The following is a 17,337-nucleotide window of genomic DNA, read 5'->3' on the forward strand; positions in this document are numbered from 1 at the left end:
GAGAACCACCTTGAGTCTGTGTTGTAAGAAAATCAGTCCCACTGCTTGGGTTTTAAATGAATCTGATAATTAGAGAACTTCCCAAATGATAAAATGAACTGAAAAATTACAAGTAAAATTATGCAAGTTTAAGATAGGAAACCCAAAGATCAATGTGCCAAATCAGCAACGTAACCAGTAAATCAAACATGTAAAACAATGTCGAAGGTAGGGAAAGAAAAGACACAGATGGGATCTTTGATCATAATATCCCATACATTTGGAATATTGAGATTAAGTTGCAATGTCTTAATTTCCCATATTAGATAGAGATATCTTCTTCTGTCTTCTTTCCCATATACTCTTTCTACCAAAAATGGTATCGGATGTAATAGATCCATCATATCCCTGACTTTATATTTAAAACTTTAAACATTTCATTACTTTTCACAATTTTTATTTTTTCTCTTATTTCATCAGAATGTGATTAATTTGAAGGACAGTTTCACTGTAACTGAAAATTTATCACCAATCCCCTTCTGTTCTAAAGAACTTGAACAAAATTGTTTAGCACAATTGCATATCAAAATAGAAATTTAGCATTCACAAGTGTCAAAGACCTTTCCTCCCAAAAGAAGACCTATCACAATTAAAATATTCAAACAAACTGACACAGGTTAACTATCATATACCTATGGAAAATTTATGTCCCTTTTACTTATCTGAGAACCCTCGAGACTAGATTTGAGGCCTCTCAGGAGCACCCTATTTTTCACAGAGTTTAATACATACTCAGAATAATCACACTACAATGACAACTAGAAAGAATATGCTCTAATTAGTTTGCTTTTAACCTGACCCCTTTCTTAATTTCCTATCGTATACGTATCAGAGTATATGAATAGAATGATTAGGAACTATATTTAATAAAATTATAACCTCACAAGAGCAGCAAATAAGAAAAACGTTAAAGGCATCTTGTAATGCTGCTTTGTTTCTAAAGCAAAATCACTATTATTTGTAGTTAAGCTAAGAAATAAAACAATTAAAATTTCTTGACCCTTCTCTACTTCTTAAGAGAAAATGCCCACATTAATCTACTAATGTTTAGAAAGGCTCTTCATAAATGTACACAGGATTACATCAGATACTCAAGAGTCAAAGAAAAAAAAAGGAACCAGAATATTCATGAGCATATAAATACTGTCAATACAGCTAAGCTAAAGAACTCAAGGAATATAAAGAAAACCTATGAAAAAATTTTGTAAAGGTCTGCTCATTTGCATACTACTATACCAGTGCTTATAGCAAAATTAAAGCCTGTATTTATGACAGATGTGACACATATAAATAAAGACTAATTGTACACATTAATCTATGATGGTTCACTACATGGCAGGATTGCTCTAGCAGATATAGAATAAAAATAAAACAATAATCTGTAATTTATTTTAAAACATTATTACGGTACCTTCATCTTCAGTGTGTCCAAGTTCTTTAAAAATGTATGTCTGATAAGCATAACTCCTTTGCTCAGCAATCTCTAATAGCTTCCCAAATCACTCAGAAGAGAACTTTCTACAGGGCCCTGCAAGATCTATACTGTGGTAACCTCTCTAGTATTATCGCCTTCAAATTAAAGAGTGGGAGAGAAAATGGAATACCTACGTAAGGCATTAAAAAAGTACTAAAAAATAAATTCAAATGAATTTCTGACTTTATTTGGTGGCTCTTCTAAAAAGTACTAAAGAAAAATGTTATTTAATGTCATTTAATGTTATTTAGTGTTATTCCACAACTTGTTCTTTTGCTTTAGTTTTATGTTTGTATACTAAAAAGAGAACATTATAAAGTTGAAGTTCCTTTTGCCTCCCTCCCTTTTCATGAATTTGTTGTGAGTTATCTAGACCTGCGCTGTACAATATGGTAGCCACTAGCTAGATGTGACCATATAAATTTAAATAAAATTAGAAGTTCATTTTTCAGTTAGACAAAGTACATCTCATGGGCTCAACAGGTACATGTGATTCTTTAAATTTAAGTAATATAACATTTAGAATTCAGTTCTCCAGCTGCTCCAGTCACATTTCCAGTACTTAACATGTGGTTAGTGGCTACTGTATTGAATGGTGCAGATATGGACACTTCCATCACTGCAGAAAGTTGTACTAGACAGTGCTTCTGTAGAACAACTTGTAATATTTTTACTCTGGAGTTATATAACCCTAAAAAAGGGTGTTACTTTATGTTTTTTAAATTTACATGCTTCCATGTTGTATGTATCTTTTTACAACTGAATTTTTCTCTTACTATGTTTATAAGATCTATTATGCATATTGGTATATAGAACCTAGTTCATTCATTTTAGCTGCTGCATTAATTTCATCATAACACATTTAGACATTTAAATATTTTGCAATTTTTAATATTGCAAATAATGCTTTAACAATATTCTTCAATATGTCTCCTGATATTGACATATAAAAGTTTCTCTAAAGTGAATAAATGGAATTATTGAGTAACAGAAGTTTGGTCATTTTCAACTTTACTAGATATTGTCAAATTGCTCTCCAAAGTGACTTTAACCATTTACCACATATGGTGTGTCCACTTAACATATATTTATTGTCTGTTATTTGCCAGGTAATGATCTAAGCACTGCGCTATAATTCCTAACCAACATCACACTCACACAAACACATACACACACACATGCACACAGCTTACATGAAAATTACTGCTTTCCTAAATTTTCATTAATACTTAATTCAACAGGTTGCTTTTTTTAAAAAACTAATCTAATAGTTGTTTTAGTTTTCATTTCCCTGATATAAAACAACACTGAGTATCTTGTCATAATTTTTTTTTTTTGGCCATTCTTATTTCACATTCTTTTGTTAAATGAGGTCTTTTTTTGTCTTACTTATCTATGGTTCTGCTGAATGAACCACATGGTGTTGCAGATTAATGTGTTGCCAGTATCTTGTCTCCATCTTTGCTTGTCTTATAAGTTTGTTTCTGTTGTCTTTTGGGGACAAGAATTAGTAACACTGTCTTGAGATAGTCAAATTATGAATCCTTTGAGTTGTGCTTTCTTATACTGAGGTCATAAAGACATAAAAATTTCTGCCCCCAAAAACTAGGGGATTGGGGAAGGGTATCTGCTATGCACCTGACTAGTTCATATTGGAGATTATTTAATCCTTATAAAGAACCATCTGGGTAGGTATTATCAACCTCATTTTAAACATACGGTAACTGAACTTTAAAATGTCTTTTTTGTAGTAAAAATATAAAATTTGCCACTTTTACTGTTTTTAAGTAACAATTCAGTGGCATTAGGTACATTAACACTGTCGCACAACCAACACCACCATCTCCAACACCAGTTCCAGAACTTTTTTCATCATCCCAAACGGAAACTCTGTACCCATTAAACAATAACTCCCTATTCTCTCCTCTTCCCAGCTCCTGGCAACTACCATTCTACTTTCTATCATTATGAATCTGATACTCTAGGTACCTCATGTAAGTGGAATCATATAATAACATTTGTCCTTTTGTGTCTGGCTTATTTCACTTAGCACAGTATCTTTTAGGTTCACTCATGTTGTAGCGTATGTCAGAATTTCACTCCTTTAAAGTTAATAATATTCCATTGTATGTACAATCAGCCCTCCATATCAACAGGTTCGTCATCCACAGATTTAACCAACCATAGACACAAAATACCGGAGGGAAAAAACAATAAAAAGTAACAATACAACAATAAAAAACAAAAATGTTTTAAATATATGTATTTACATAGCATTCACATTGTATTAAGCATTATAAGTAATTTATAGATGATTTAATGTATGCGAGAGACCATGTATAGGTTATATGCAAATACTATGCCATTTTATCTAAGCGACTTGAGCAGCCACAGATTTTGGTATCAACAAAGATCCGAGAATCAATCCCCCAAGGATACTAAGGAATGAATGTGTATGCATTTTATTTATCCATTCATTTGTATAAGGGACATCTAGGTTGTTTCCACCCCTTGGCTATTATAAGTAATGCTGCTAAGAATATTGGTGTACAAACATCTGTTGGAGTCTCTGCCTTCAATTAGTTTGGGCACATACCCAGAAGTAGAATTGCTGGATTATACGGTAATCCTATGTTTAATCTTTTAAGGAACAATACTGTTATCCATATTATCTGCACCATTTTACATTTCTACCATCAATGTACAAGAGTTCTAATTTCTCCAGTCCTCACCAATACTTATTTTGTTGTTGTTCTTGTTGTTTAATTTTAATAATAGCCATTCAAATGGGCATATCTTCAAAAATTATAAAGTTTGGACTGGGCATGGTGGCTCTTGCCTATAATCCCAGCACTTTGGGAGGCCAAGGTGGGCGGATCAATTGAGGTCAGGAATTCGAGACCAGCCTGGCCAACAGAGTGAAACCCTGTCTCTACAAAAATACAAAAATTAGCCGGGTGTGGTGGTGGGCACCTGTAATCCCAGATACTCAGGACGCTGAGGCAAGAGAATCTCTTGAATCCAGGAGGTGGAGGTTGCAGTTAGCCAAGATCATGCCACTGCACTACAGCCTGGGTGACGGAGCAAGACTCCATCTTTAAAAAAAAAAAATGTTATAAAGTTTGATTTCATATTTAGATATTCAATCCATTTGATACAAATATTTTTTGTATAGAATAAGGCTGGAATCTAATTTTAGTTTTTCCCCTTACTGGCTACCACTTGCTTCAGCATCATCTAATGAACAGGCCTCTCCTTCTCCACTATTTTAATGTCACTTATATTACAAACCAAGTTCCCATATATTGATGGATGTGTTTCTGGGTTTTTGATTATACTGGTCTACCTGATTATCTCTGCAACAATATATTACTACTTCAGTCATAGAGCATTAAAATATATTTTGAAATCTGGTAGAGCAAATTTCTTTTTCCTTTTTACGAATTTCTTTGCTATTCTTGAACTATTTTTTCATATATGAATTATAGAGTCAGTTTGCCTATTTCCATGAAAATTCTAGTTGATATTTTTATTGAAATTGCATTGAATGTATGATTAGTTGGAAAGAACTGGCATGTGGTGATAAAAAGACTCCTCATCCATGAAAACAGTATTATATTTTCATTTATTCCAGTCATTTTTTCCATTGCTATGCTAAATTAATTCTCTCTACCAAACATTAGACCAAAACCTGAGACAAACAATTGAAACAACATTTCTGGTCCAATAACCACAATAAGAAACCAGAAAAAGTTATTAGTGAATATACAAAAAATCCATACACTGTGAGGATTTGGGAGTTATAACAAAATACATCCTATTCAATTCATGAATTTCATTGTTTAAATCTAGCCACCTGAAATAATTCTTCAAAATGTAGACTATATCTCACCACATTCAGGAAGCCTTCTGGGATCACTCACCCACAGTATTTTGCCTTATTTTTGCATCTGAAATTAATGAGGTCTGTACCACAGACAAAAAGTGACAACTTATAGGCATTATATAGCCTGCTGCATATGTGCTTAGTTTGGCCTACACAGTGTTTGTTTTTTTTTTAAAGAGACCAAAAAAATTAGGGTATTTTACACAGAAATCACATGATTTTTAACTTTGCTTAAAACTTGCAGGTTGTTGGCCAGGCGCGGTGGCTCAAGACTGTAATTCCAGCACTTTGGGAGGCCGAGACGGGCGGATCATGAGGTCAGAAGATCGAGACCATCCTGGCTAACGTGGTGAAACCCCGTCTCTACTAAAAAATACAAAAAACTAGCCGGGCGAGGTGGTGGGTGCCTGTAGTCCTAGCTGCTCAGGAGGTTGAGGCAGGAGAATGGTGTGGGCCTGGGAGGCGGAGCTTGCAGTGAGCTGAGATCCGGCCACTGCACTCCAGCTTGGGCAACAGAGCGAGACTCTGTCTCAAAAAAAAAAAAAAAACACTTGCAGGTTGTATGTCATTTTCACTAAGGGACCTGGCAAAAAGAGGCTCCATGATCATGATGTTGTTTATTACCAGGGCAGACAAATCACATCCTGATTCTTAAAGCTTCCACCTAAAAGTGACCTATTAACCAATCACATTCCATTGGTCAAAGCAAAATCATGGTAATGCTAACTTCAAAGATGACAGAAAAATATAATCCTGTTATATGCCTGGAAGGTTGAAAGTCACAAATATTCATGTAATTGATGACTTTGCCTTTAATCTGTTCCCCTTTACCTATTCTCCAAACTACCACTAGAATTACTTTTCAAAAACACAGATCAAATTATCTCACAAGTCTACTGGAAAGAAAAAAAAAAATCTTCACATCTGAAAAAAAAAAAAAAGAAAGAAAATCTTCATGAAACTACAACACCTAGGGGAAAAAAGTAAAAATCACTAAGTACGGCATTCCAAGCCTTTCATAACCAACCTCAGAATCCTTTACAAGCTTCTTTTCCCAGTATTTTCTTATGTATTTATTCTCTAGCCTTTTGAATATGCCTTGACACATATTTCAAAACTCAGCTCAAACATCATCTCCTCAATTTAGTCTCATTTTTCCCATTTTTCCCAAGTTAGTCTCATTTTTCCCAAAAGAAGTTAAACTAACCTCCACTGCACTTACAAATCACATTATTTCCAATGAGCATTAGCTTTCACTGATTCAAAGTAGTTAATGTGTGGTAGGCACTTAAAACACGATTGCTTGTGTGTCTATTATAATGTAAGGCTCTGGATTAGGCATTGATATTCTTGTTCATCTTGGAATTCGTTATAGTATATAATACCTGATACACAGAAACTCCAAATATTGACTTAACAAATTAAAACTGAAGACAAGTTACTAAATGCCACTGTCATTCTGCGGAAGTTCCACCTACTTTCAAGCTTATATTGACTATTTCCAAAGCTAAAATGAACCCAGAGAGAAACCAAAATTTTTAAAAAACTGCAGAATATGCTTTGGCTATTCTCATCTCTTGGGCTCTGTTTTCACTGCTTTTGGAAATCGTTTAGATGCCAAGACCTAGGTGGAGTTTGTTATAAAGACAACGAAGTAGCCAAATTATAGTAATATATGTTTTTAATATAATAATCTCACACCTTTTAGTAATTTCAAGTTTGTAAGTACTTTAACAAAGAAAATCTAAAAATACATTTAAAATGTAAAGCTGTTACTTTACAGATTTTAATAGTACTAATAAAACATCTTTATTTCTGCTTCAAACTACTGGTAAGTTAAACTGAAGTAGAGGACTGAGGACAAATTTAATTATTTTAGCCTATCACTATTCAAATATTAACTTTTTTTCTTTTTTTTTTTTTTGAGACATAGTCTCACTCTGTCACCCAGGCTTGAATGCAGTGGTACAATCTTGGCTCACTGCAACCACCACCTCCTGGGTTCAAGTGATTCTCCTGCTTCAGCCTCCTGAGTAGCTGGGATTACAGATGTGCACCACCACACTCAGGTGATTTTTGTACTTTTAGTAGAGATGGGGTTTCCCCATGTTGGCCAGGCTGGTCCTGAACTCCTAGCCTTATGTGATCTGCCCCCTTGGTCTCCCAAAGTGCTGAGATTACAGGCGTGAGCCACCAGGCCTGGCCAATATTAACATTTTAAAATGTGATATTAAAAAATATAAAACTTAGTTGTTTTGTAGGAATGGATACCATAATGAGAAACAGGAAAAGACAGCATGATAAAAACAAATGGAAGAGAAAGGTTTAAGATAGTAAGTGTGGAATACTGAAGTTTAGTTAAAAGAGAACTAAAAATAGGCCAATAGACTTGGCAGTTTAAAAAATTCCAATACCGTAATACAGGAGTTGGCCAGAACGCATTCTCATGAGAGTGAATAGAGGTAATTAAGTAGATTATGGAGTTTAAGCTATTATTTCAGGAATTCTAGAAATAAATGGAAGAAAAGGTTTTATGGCAGTATGCAGTAGAGTTTTCTTTTTTGGATACAGGAGACTTAAACATCTTTGTAGGCAGAGAAAGGAGTCAATGGAGATAGGCAATGTGTCAAGAGAATGAGATCTGAGAACAAGGAATAGCCTTGGAAAAGAGAAAAGTCACCTCCTATTTAGAGAAAATTAAGAGACTAGAATGAATGGGGACTTTGATTATTTACAAGTTCCTTTTTTACCTACTAGCCCTACTACAACTCCCAAATAAAACAACGAAGGCCAAGTGGCCTCAAAAACAATGAAATATCAGTATAAACTGTGATTATAATACTGATATTCCCATATTACTACTATGAATTCCTCCATTAAAAAACATGACCAGGCCGAGAGCAACGGCTCACATCTGTAATCCAAGCACTTTGGGAGGCTGCAGTGGGCAGATCACTTGAGGTCAGAAGTTCAAGACCAGCCCAGCCAACATGGTGAAACCCCATCTCTACTAAAAATAAAAAAAATTAGCTGTGCGTGGTGGCTCATGCCTGTAATCCCAGCTACTTGCGAGGCTGAGGCAGGAGAATCACTTGTATCCACGGGGGTGAGACTACAGTGAGCTGAGATCATGCCACTGCACTCCAGACTGGGCAACAAAGCAAGTCTCTGACTCAAAATAATAATAATGATAACATAACCAATTAGCACATAGAGCAAAGCCCAAAGACCTTTTTACTACTATTGGGTTATATTAAAGGCATTGGGACTCAAGGTGGGATCATGTCTCTTGGAAACAGCACAAAAATCAGTATCAAATAATAGTACAAGAAAAATTCAAATGAAATATTGAATTGTTTCTACAAATAATGAAGTCAAGGCTGAAAACAAGTCTTTGTTGCAAAATAATCTGGTCTTTATCCTGAGTTTCTGGCACAAAGCCTCAAAAACCCTTGGAGTTTCTTTTGTTATGCTAACACAGTGACTCAGTGACCACCCCTACATAGCTTGAGAATGAGGGCTGATCACCATAAAGACCGTGGTAAATAGAGGGCTAAGACTTTGAGCCAGGCCCATTTCCAAGGAGGGAAGGAAGGATGGAGATCTTGAATTTTGAGTTTGATCACCCAATGATTTAATCAATCAAGCTCATGTATGCCGAGTCCCAATAAAAACTCTGGACACCAAAGCTACACCAGGTGGAGCTCCCTGGCTGGTAAACTCATTGATGTGCAGGGAGGGTGACAAGCCCTAATTCCATGAAGAGAGAGCACAGGAGCTCTGCATCTCCTCCCAGACCCCATCCTGTGTGTCTTCATTTCACTGGTCCTCCTAATCTGTATTCCTGGATAACAAAACTGTAATAATAAGCGCAGCACTTTCTTGAGTTCTGTCAGTTGTTCTAGTGAATTATCAAACCTGAGGAGGTTGTGAGGACCTCCAAATTTATAGTCAGGTCAAAGTGTCGGTCAGAAGTGTGGATGGCTTGGGGACACAGGAAGCTGGCATCTGAAGTAAGGGTAGTTCTGTGGAGAAGTCAGCCTTTAACTTGCAGAGTCGGACACTAACCACCAGGTTTGCGTCAACCAGGAGTGCAACAGAATGTCTTCAAGCCAGTAAAGTAGCAACTGTTTGGAGACTGATATAAAAAAAGTAAGTCTTGGACATTTCTTTCATCAAAGTTAGGTTATTCGTATAGATCATGATTTAAGGTGGCCTATTCACTCATAAAATGTCCATGGTTCTTGTTCTTCAATCAAGGAAATAAAATAACCTTAAGGGACTCTCAATCATATGAGGCCCTTACCTGTTCTGCTCCTGCCTACTGCCACATTTTAAGAGGGCCATCTACAAACTTACCAGCAAGTGACCTGCTCCTTATTTGGGAGGGAATTCTGCCTTTTCCATTAAATGGTAAGATAACATTTCCCACTGATTTCTAGAGAGAAGGGTCAATTTGTGTCTCCTTTTCTCTACTACTATTGGTGCCTTGCCTTATCTAATGAAAAGATAGCTATTATCAATCCAAAGATCTTTGACTTCTTATTAAAAATAAATAATAGTCTGGGAGTGGCAGCTCACGCCTGTAATCCCAGTACTTTGGGAGGCCAAGGTAGGTGGATCACCTGAGGTCAAGGAGTTCAAGACCAGCCTGGCCAACATGGTGAAACCTGGTCTCTACTAAAAATTCAAAAATTAGCCAGGCGTGGTGGTGAATGCCTGTAATCCCAGCTACTCAGGAGGCTGAGGCAGAAGAATCACTTGAACCCAGGAGGCAGAGGGTACAGTGAACCAAGATCATGCCACTACATTTCAGCCTGGGTGACAGAGCAAGACTCCATCTCAAAAAAAATTATAATAAGTAAATAATAAACAACATATTCTTATTAGGCAAAAAATACACTTAACATTTCATGTTGCAAAAGTAACATGATAGGTATTTGTCAAATTATTCCTGTAACAAGATAAAATAAAATTTTAGAGAAAAAGAAAATTAAACACCTAGTATAGGATAAGGGAGATACCATAAAAATAAGAGTTCCACAAATTATTTCCTTGAGTTTGTCATCTAATTGAGATGAAATGATTCTTAAGCAGATTTTTAACTTCAAAAAAGAATACAAACTAAGGACACAATGGCTGATTAATCAGAAACCAATAAGGTTACTGAGAAAACATCAAGTTTTTCACTTGATACAAAGGTTTGAAGTCGCCATTGACATATAATGTAGCTCAATTTGTGGTCAGTAAAACCATTATTTCATGTCCAGGGGTTTTCCAGCATGGATTTCCAAAATGGGTAATTTATTGTATCTATGCTTAAGGAAAGTTATTTTTATATTTAAATTTGATACAACTTCCCTTAAGAATTCTAAGGCAACATCTGTACCTATAATTTGCAGGTAAATTTGCAGTATCTACACACAACCTCTCCTCATTTCTCATATTTTCACATGCCTGAACATTATTACTACTAATTTCAGAATAAATTAGAGAAATTCTAGAAGCTCTCTAGAATGTTTACGAAAAAATGGGAATGGTTCAGGATCAAGTTCAAAGAGGCTTAGGCCTCTTGAGAGAATGAGTTATACAGGTGTTACAAAAATGAAGAATCATGAAGAAATAGGCTAACAGCAAAGAAACATGAGAAATCATCAAAACTAAAAGTAAATGAAAAAACTGAAAGCCATCCAAGAATGCAATACAGAACCACAAAAAGATTTGAACTTTCTAAAAGTCATAAACCATGATAGACCTAATCAAACAGTTCTTATGAAAGTTCTTCTAAAACACTGAGAATTTCATGAAGTCTCAAACAAAAACTGCTTCTTACAGTAAACATAGATTACTTTGAAGAAAGATGAAGTCACTGATAGCAATAAAGAAATGTGGGAAAGCTGGAAACTAAAGAGATTTTAAAAGGGACTATAAAAATATTTCCAGTATTTGGTCATAAAACAATACATTGCATACATAGAAGTCTTAGGAAGAGAAAAACACATAGTCATTTCTTTTGTTAATTAGTATTAACTCAACGTATGATTGCACAGAGCAAAAGTGTAGAACTCACAAGAGGCAGAAATTCTTGACCTGAAAGCATATAGACTATCCTGAGGCAGAAATCTAGAGGTCATTTGCTCAACAGCAAATGGAACAAGACAAACAATATTAAAACAACTGAAAGCTTATTTATTTTTAAAAAAGATTATAAAAGAAACCATTTATACCAAATTTAAAGGAAAGGAGAGAGATTACTCATTAATCCATCTATATATTATAATTACTAGCAGAAATTTACCAGTGTTAAGACTGTACATACAAACATTCTATGGGTCAGTTTTCTAGATCTGGCAAACAGGATGACGTGCTTACTTTTTCTTGTGTTACATCTAAAGTTTACATTGTAAATTCAGGAAGTTAAGCAATGTTGAGGGGGTTTTTTTTTCCCTAAAAGACAACTTTGATAATCTCACATATCTCAAAATTTTAAACAAAGCAAATAACAGAAAATTCTTATTCCCAGGAGAAAAGTAAACTAAGACAGTAAATGTTTACCACATGTTATCTAGTGTTGCAAGATAGCGAACATCAATAAGGTAAGATTCTTACCATAAAGTTATCCGTTAGGTGATTTTCTTGGGGATAATTTCTTTCTCTTTGGATAACTACAAAAAGGCTTGCAGTTTACACACAAGGAAATGCTCAAGAGACTATATACTAACCTGGCCTAGTCCAGGCATACCTCCTCCAAGTCTAAGAAGTCTGTCCATATTTCTAGAAAACAGAAACAAAGAAAAAACGTTCCTAAGCACAAAAGTGTTTATTCAATTGCTATCTATATAATTCACTTTCAGTCACTCAGTATGTCAAAAATATTGGTGGTAATTACAACACAACATCAGACTTCCTGTTAATTAACACCACATATTAATTCAAGAAGCTGTCTTCCATGCTAATTAACAGACCTTATTTTACTGCTTTGGTTTTGGGTTATCCCCAGTTTTAAAGACAAGCAATCTTAGCATACTTTCAAAACTTTGCTATCATTAAGTTAATTATATTTTCTTATTGTTATCTAATAAAGTACCTGAATGCAGAAAAAGTGCCTGAAATGCTTATCATATGTATGATTGAATTTCCTTCAATTTGTCCAGAGTGTACAAATAAAAATCCTCACTTTTAAATTAAATTTTAACATCCTCATTAGTAAGTTCTGTGCTAATTAACTTACAGCTTGTCAGTTATCATCAAAACTACATGTGAAAGACATTGTGAGCAGATTATGGATCTCTGAATTAGCATCAAAGGCTTTTAAAAACTGAACTCATTATACTAAAAGAAATACTATAGTGTAAACATTAAACGTATTAAGACAGTGTTCTAGAACCTACACAGATATTTTGTGTTATTTCAGATGTTGTAGAGATACACGACTTTTTCACTAAGGAAATTCAACTGTGCTTCTCAATTATAACTTCAGAGTTAACCAATACAAGGTGGATTTACTATACCAATCTGATTTAGTTTTAATGTTTGGAGTAACTACAGAAGATATTCTTCAAGCTTGAAAACCTCAGAGAAGAAGTTAAGAAATAGCAAGTGTATTTATATGGTCTTAAATAACAAAAAGAAGTAACCAAATTTTAAAAATGAATAGCAGTACAACTAAGTAATTTAAAAATGACAACAAAGCAATTTTTTCTACTTGAAAACTGCTATGTCCTTAAATAAAATTCCTTTTTCCTAAGTGTATGCTTTAGAAAATGGTATTATTACAAATTATATTCTAAATTAAATGCTAAGATTCATTTCATCCTTCATCCATGTTGTTTTACTAGTTCAAATTGCTATATAAACTAAAACTCAATAATGTACTTTATATATTACCCCCCCACCAATCACATTTGTTGAATCCTGGTAACAATTTAACAATGTTAATATTGCAAACTTTATTCAAGTCCACGTACAGAAAAGAACTTTACTCAAGTGCACATACAGAAAAGAACACAAACGATATAGCCATGGACTCTTCAAAGTGAACACATCCATGTAACCATCACCCAGTTCAAGAAACAGAACATTATCAGCACCTCAGAAACACCACCCAAGCCCCTCTTCCAGTCTATTCCACCCTGAAAAGGTAAAAATTCAACTTTCAACAGCATAGATTAGTTCAGCTGTTTTTGAATTTTATATAAACAGAATCATATATTTTTTGTATCTGGACTGTTTCATGTAACATGTTTATGAAACTCACAATTTTAACAATTTCTTTTTAAAATGAAAAGGCATATAAGAAAACATGGTAATACAGACAAAATTTCCACTTCACAATCTTAACGCATCCTCCTAATACCAACACTTACAACTAAAATCTCCATCAAATACTCATTGAAATTCCTCAAATCAAATATGGCATTCAACACGCAGCACTTTTTAAAGGCTGTAAACTGGGTGGGGGGCGGGGGCGGGGGATCCTGTATATTTTATAATATTAAAGCAATTCTCTAGAATAAATTACCAAAGAAGAAAAAAATTTCTTTTGGACCATTTCAACCTTACAAACTTAAAGAATCAACAGAAAAACAAACAACATACAGTGTACATTAGAATATATATATTTATTCTAGGCCAAAACTGATTCCCAGCTGTGTTCAGTTTATCTATTCCTCTGTGTTGTTTCTGATGACTTTACACAGACTCCAGATGCTGTGAATATACATGAGTGATGCAAGAAGCAGAAAGAAAGAAAATCTGGCAGGTCAAATTTGTTTCTGTAGCAAAATTAGATGTCTCAGCAAAGAGGAAACATATTTAACAAATTAAAACATTTAAGCTGAGATAACCAGGTTTAATAAAAATACTAACATTTGGGAATGAAGTATATTGATACATATTCTAAATCACACCACTTTTGAAAATCTGGTTATCTATCAAACATATTCATAATTTGACATCTGTTAAAAATAATACATTTTCATGCTATCTCTCTATCCACCCCTAAAAGAATAATTAAAAGTAAAATACATTTTTAAACCTTACCTGGTCAATAACTATAACGCTTAAGGTGTTAACCTTCAATTTGTTGAGTTTGACAAATTTCTTCTTAAAGAAAGCTCTTGCTAATTCTGGCAGGCACAATTTCCCCAAGTATATTTTATTTTTTCTTTCTCTCCTGAAAAAAGTAAACAAAATAAAATATAATTATTTTGATAATTTAAGGAGAAAAACTTTATACCAGAATCTTTAAAAGAATCAACATTCCTAAAAATGAAGTAGAAATCAAAACTGTTTCTTAATAATCATTTTCTGAATACAGAATAAGCTACTTTACAGGGAGCTACAGAGCACAGTGAGTAACCCTGTATCCAAATTTTATGTGTATGTTTCTCTCGTGAACACTAACTTTGAAGACAGACATTTCAAAACTTTTAGTCTTTCCAGACATTTTTCAAAGAACAAAAGAGGCCGGGCACGGTGGCTCACACCTGTAATCCCAACACTTTGGGAGGCCAAGGCAGGCAGATCACCTGAGGTCAGGAGTTGGAGACCAGCCTGGCCAATATGGTAAAACACCTTCTCTACTAAAAATACAAAAAAAATTAGCCAGGCATGGTGGCAGGCACCTGTAATCCCAGCTACTCAGGGGGCTGAGGCAGGAGAATCACTTGAATCCCAGAGGCAGATTGCAATGAGCCAAGAATGCACCATTGCACTCCAGCCTGGGCAACAAGAGTGAAATTTGGTCTCAAAAAAAAAAAAAAGAATAAAATAAAAATTTACTTATTTTTTAAATAGGACAGTTCATTCTCTCATATAATTACTATATAGGTTAATTGTACATTATTACAAATCTATCAAATATTATGGAATATTAGTGGTTATTTTTCTTATACCCTGAAAATTTGCTATTTTATCATACTAGGAGGCATTAGTAGTCCATCATTTCTTAATCAATTATTCCCAAAACTATGCCGAAAACACTAAAATGACAAGAATATGGAAAAATGATAAGAACTGTCTAAAATAGGCCGGGCGCCGTGGCTCAAGCCTGTAATCCCAGCACTTTGGGAGGCCGAGGCGGGCGGATCACAAGGTCAGGAGATCGAGACCACAGTGAAACCCCGTCTCTACTAAAAATACAAAAAATTAGCCGGGCGCGGTGGCGGGCGCCTGTAGTCCCAGCTACTCAGGAGGCTGAGGCAGGAGAATGGCGGGAACCCGGGAGGCGGAGCTTGCAGTGAGCTGAGATCGCGCCACTGCACTCCAGCCTGGGCGACAGCGTGAGACTCCGTCTCAAAAAAAAAAAAAAAAAAAGAACTGTCTAAAATAATGCAATAGTGAAAAAAAATTATAGTTATTACATCATCCTTTCATTCTTACTGTGTTGTCCAAAGCACTGATCCATCTTTCGAAAAGATATAGAACACTAGAGACTTCATCTTTGTAGTCTTTTTTTCAGTCTTCATTTAGCACGGTTAAGAAATCAGAATTTTTCATTTTAATAATGGCAAAAGGAAAAAAGCAACAAAGAAAATGTTTCACATTACTACAAAATCAAAGATGAATGTGAAGGAGACAGATTACAGCATTCTAGTCTCTAATGATGACAATAAAATTGACGGTACAAGCCAGGATTTACTAACTTCAGTACTACTGAGATTCAGAACCAGATAATCTGTTGTTGTTCGTGGGGCTGTCTTGTGCACTATAGGATGCTTAACATCATCCCCAGCTCCACTAGACAACAGCAGCACCTATCCAGTTGTGACAATCAAAAATGTCTCCAAGCTTTACCAAATGTTCCCGGGGGACAAATGTTTGAAGTTATTTTTGATTGTTTCAAAAATCACTCACAATTGAGAACCATTGATATAAACAAAATCTCAGACTCTCTTGAGATGATAATACCCTAGATTAATTTTCTCAAACTTAAGAACCAATGAGTGCTGGGAATAGTTTGGCAGTTTCCCAAAAAGTTAAACATAGAATTACCACTTGATCCAGCAACTCCACTCATCGGTATATACCCCATAAAACCAAAAACAAATACTCAAAATAAGTTCATGTACATGCATGTTTACACCATCACTATTCACAATAGCCGAAAGGTGGAAACAGTCCAAATGTCTACCAAAGAATGAATGGATAAACAAATTCTACTATAAACACATAAAGGAATATTGTAATATGAAATACTGTTTAGCTATAAAAAGGAATGAAGTACTACTGGTACATGTTACAAGTTAGCTGAACCTCAAAATATCACACTACGTAAAAGAAGCCAGGCACAAAAGGTCACATGTTATGTGATTCCATGTATATGAAGTATCCAATAAATCCACAGAGACAGAATGCAGACTGGTGGTTATCAGTGGGTGGGGAAGGAAGGAAAATGGAGAAACTGCTAAATGGCTAAGAGATTTTTTACCTTGGAATGACAGAAATGTTCTGGAACTAAACTGAGGTGGTAATGGCACACTGTGAATGGACGAAATGATACTAAACTGTTCAATTTAAAATGGTTAGTTTTACATTATGTGAATTTCTCAACAGATTATTTTTTAAAGGGTCAGTGAGTGAACAACATATTTCTAAAACCAAAAAAGTGACATTCTTACTCAGTTACTTATTCAACAAGAAAGGACTTCATCACACAGCATTTTGCAATGAGAACCTGTTTTCTAAAGAGATGTGTGACATATTTTTTGATGTCTTATGATGTTAATACAGTTCACACATGGAAAAATGCTAAAGTGTACACAAATGTGAATAAAAGGAAATGGATAATGTAGAAATTTTAAAAATCATTGGACTAATTCTAAATGGTGCCTATAAATCTAAAAATATAAATGTTTTGCAATTATGAAGGAAAGATGGCATCGAATCTTCAACAAAATTATGAGCTCTCAATGTTTTCAAAAGTAATTGGGAGGAC

At 34.7% G+C, this 17,337-nt stretch overlaps 1 protein-coding gene across 2 annotated transcripts in view; it reads right to left on the reverse strand.

The window, feature by feature from the left end:
• The window catches only part of PSMD14 (proteasome 26S subunit, non-ATPase 14), a 109,669-nt gene that overhangs the window by 86,513 nt on the left and 5,819 nt on the right, over positions 1-17,337 (reverse strand). For both annotated transcript variants that reach the window (XM_050752289.1, XM_050752290.1), the window contains 2 exons: positions 14,442-14,574; positions 12,122-12,173 (listed from right to left, as the gene is read on the reverse strand). In XM_050752289.1, coding sequence (XP_050608246.1) covers positions 12,122-12,169 — 48 coding nt within the window. In that variant the 5' untranslated portion in view covers positions 12,170-12,173; positions 14,442-14,574. The remainder of the gene's footprint in view (positions 1-12,121; positions 12,174-14,441; positions 14,575-17,337) is intronic.

Source organism: Macaca thibetana, chromosome 12, assembly GCF_024542745.1.
Source record: "Macaca thibetana thibetana isolate TM-01 chromosome 12, ASM2454274v1, whole genome shotgun sequence".
Taxonomy (NCBI): domain Eukaryota; kingdom Metazoa; phylum Chordata; class Mammalia; order Primates; family Cercopithecidae; genus Macaca; species Macaca thibetana.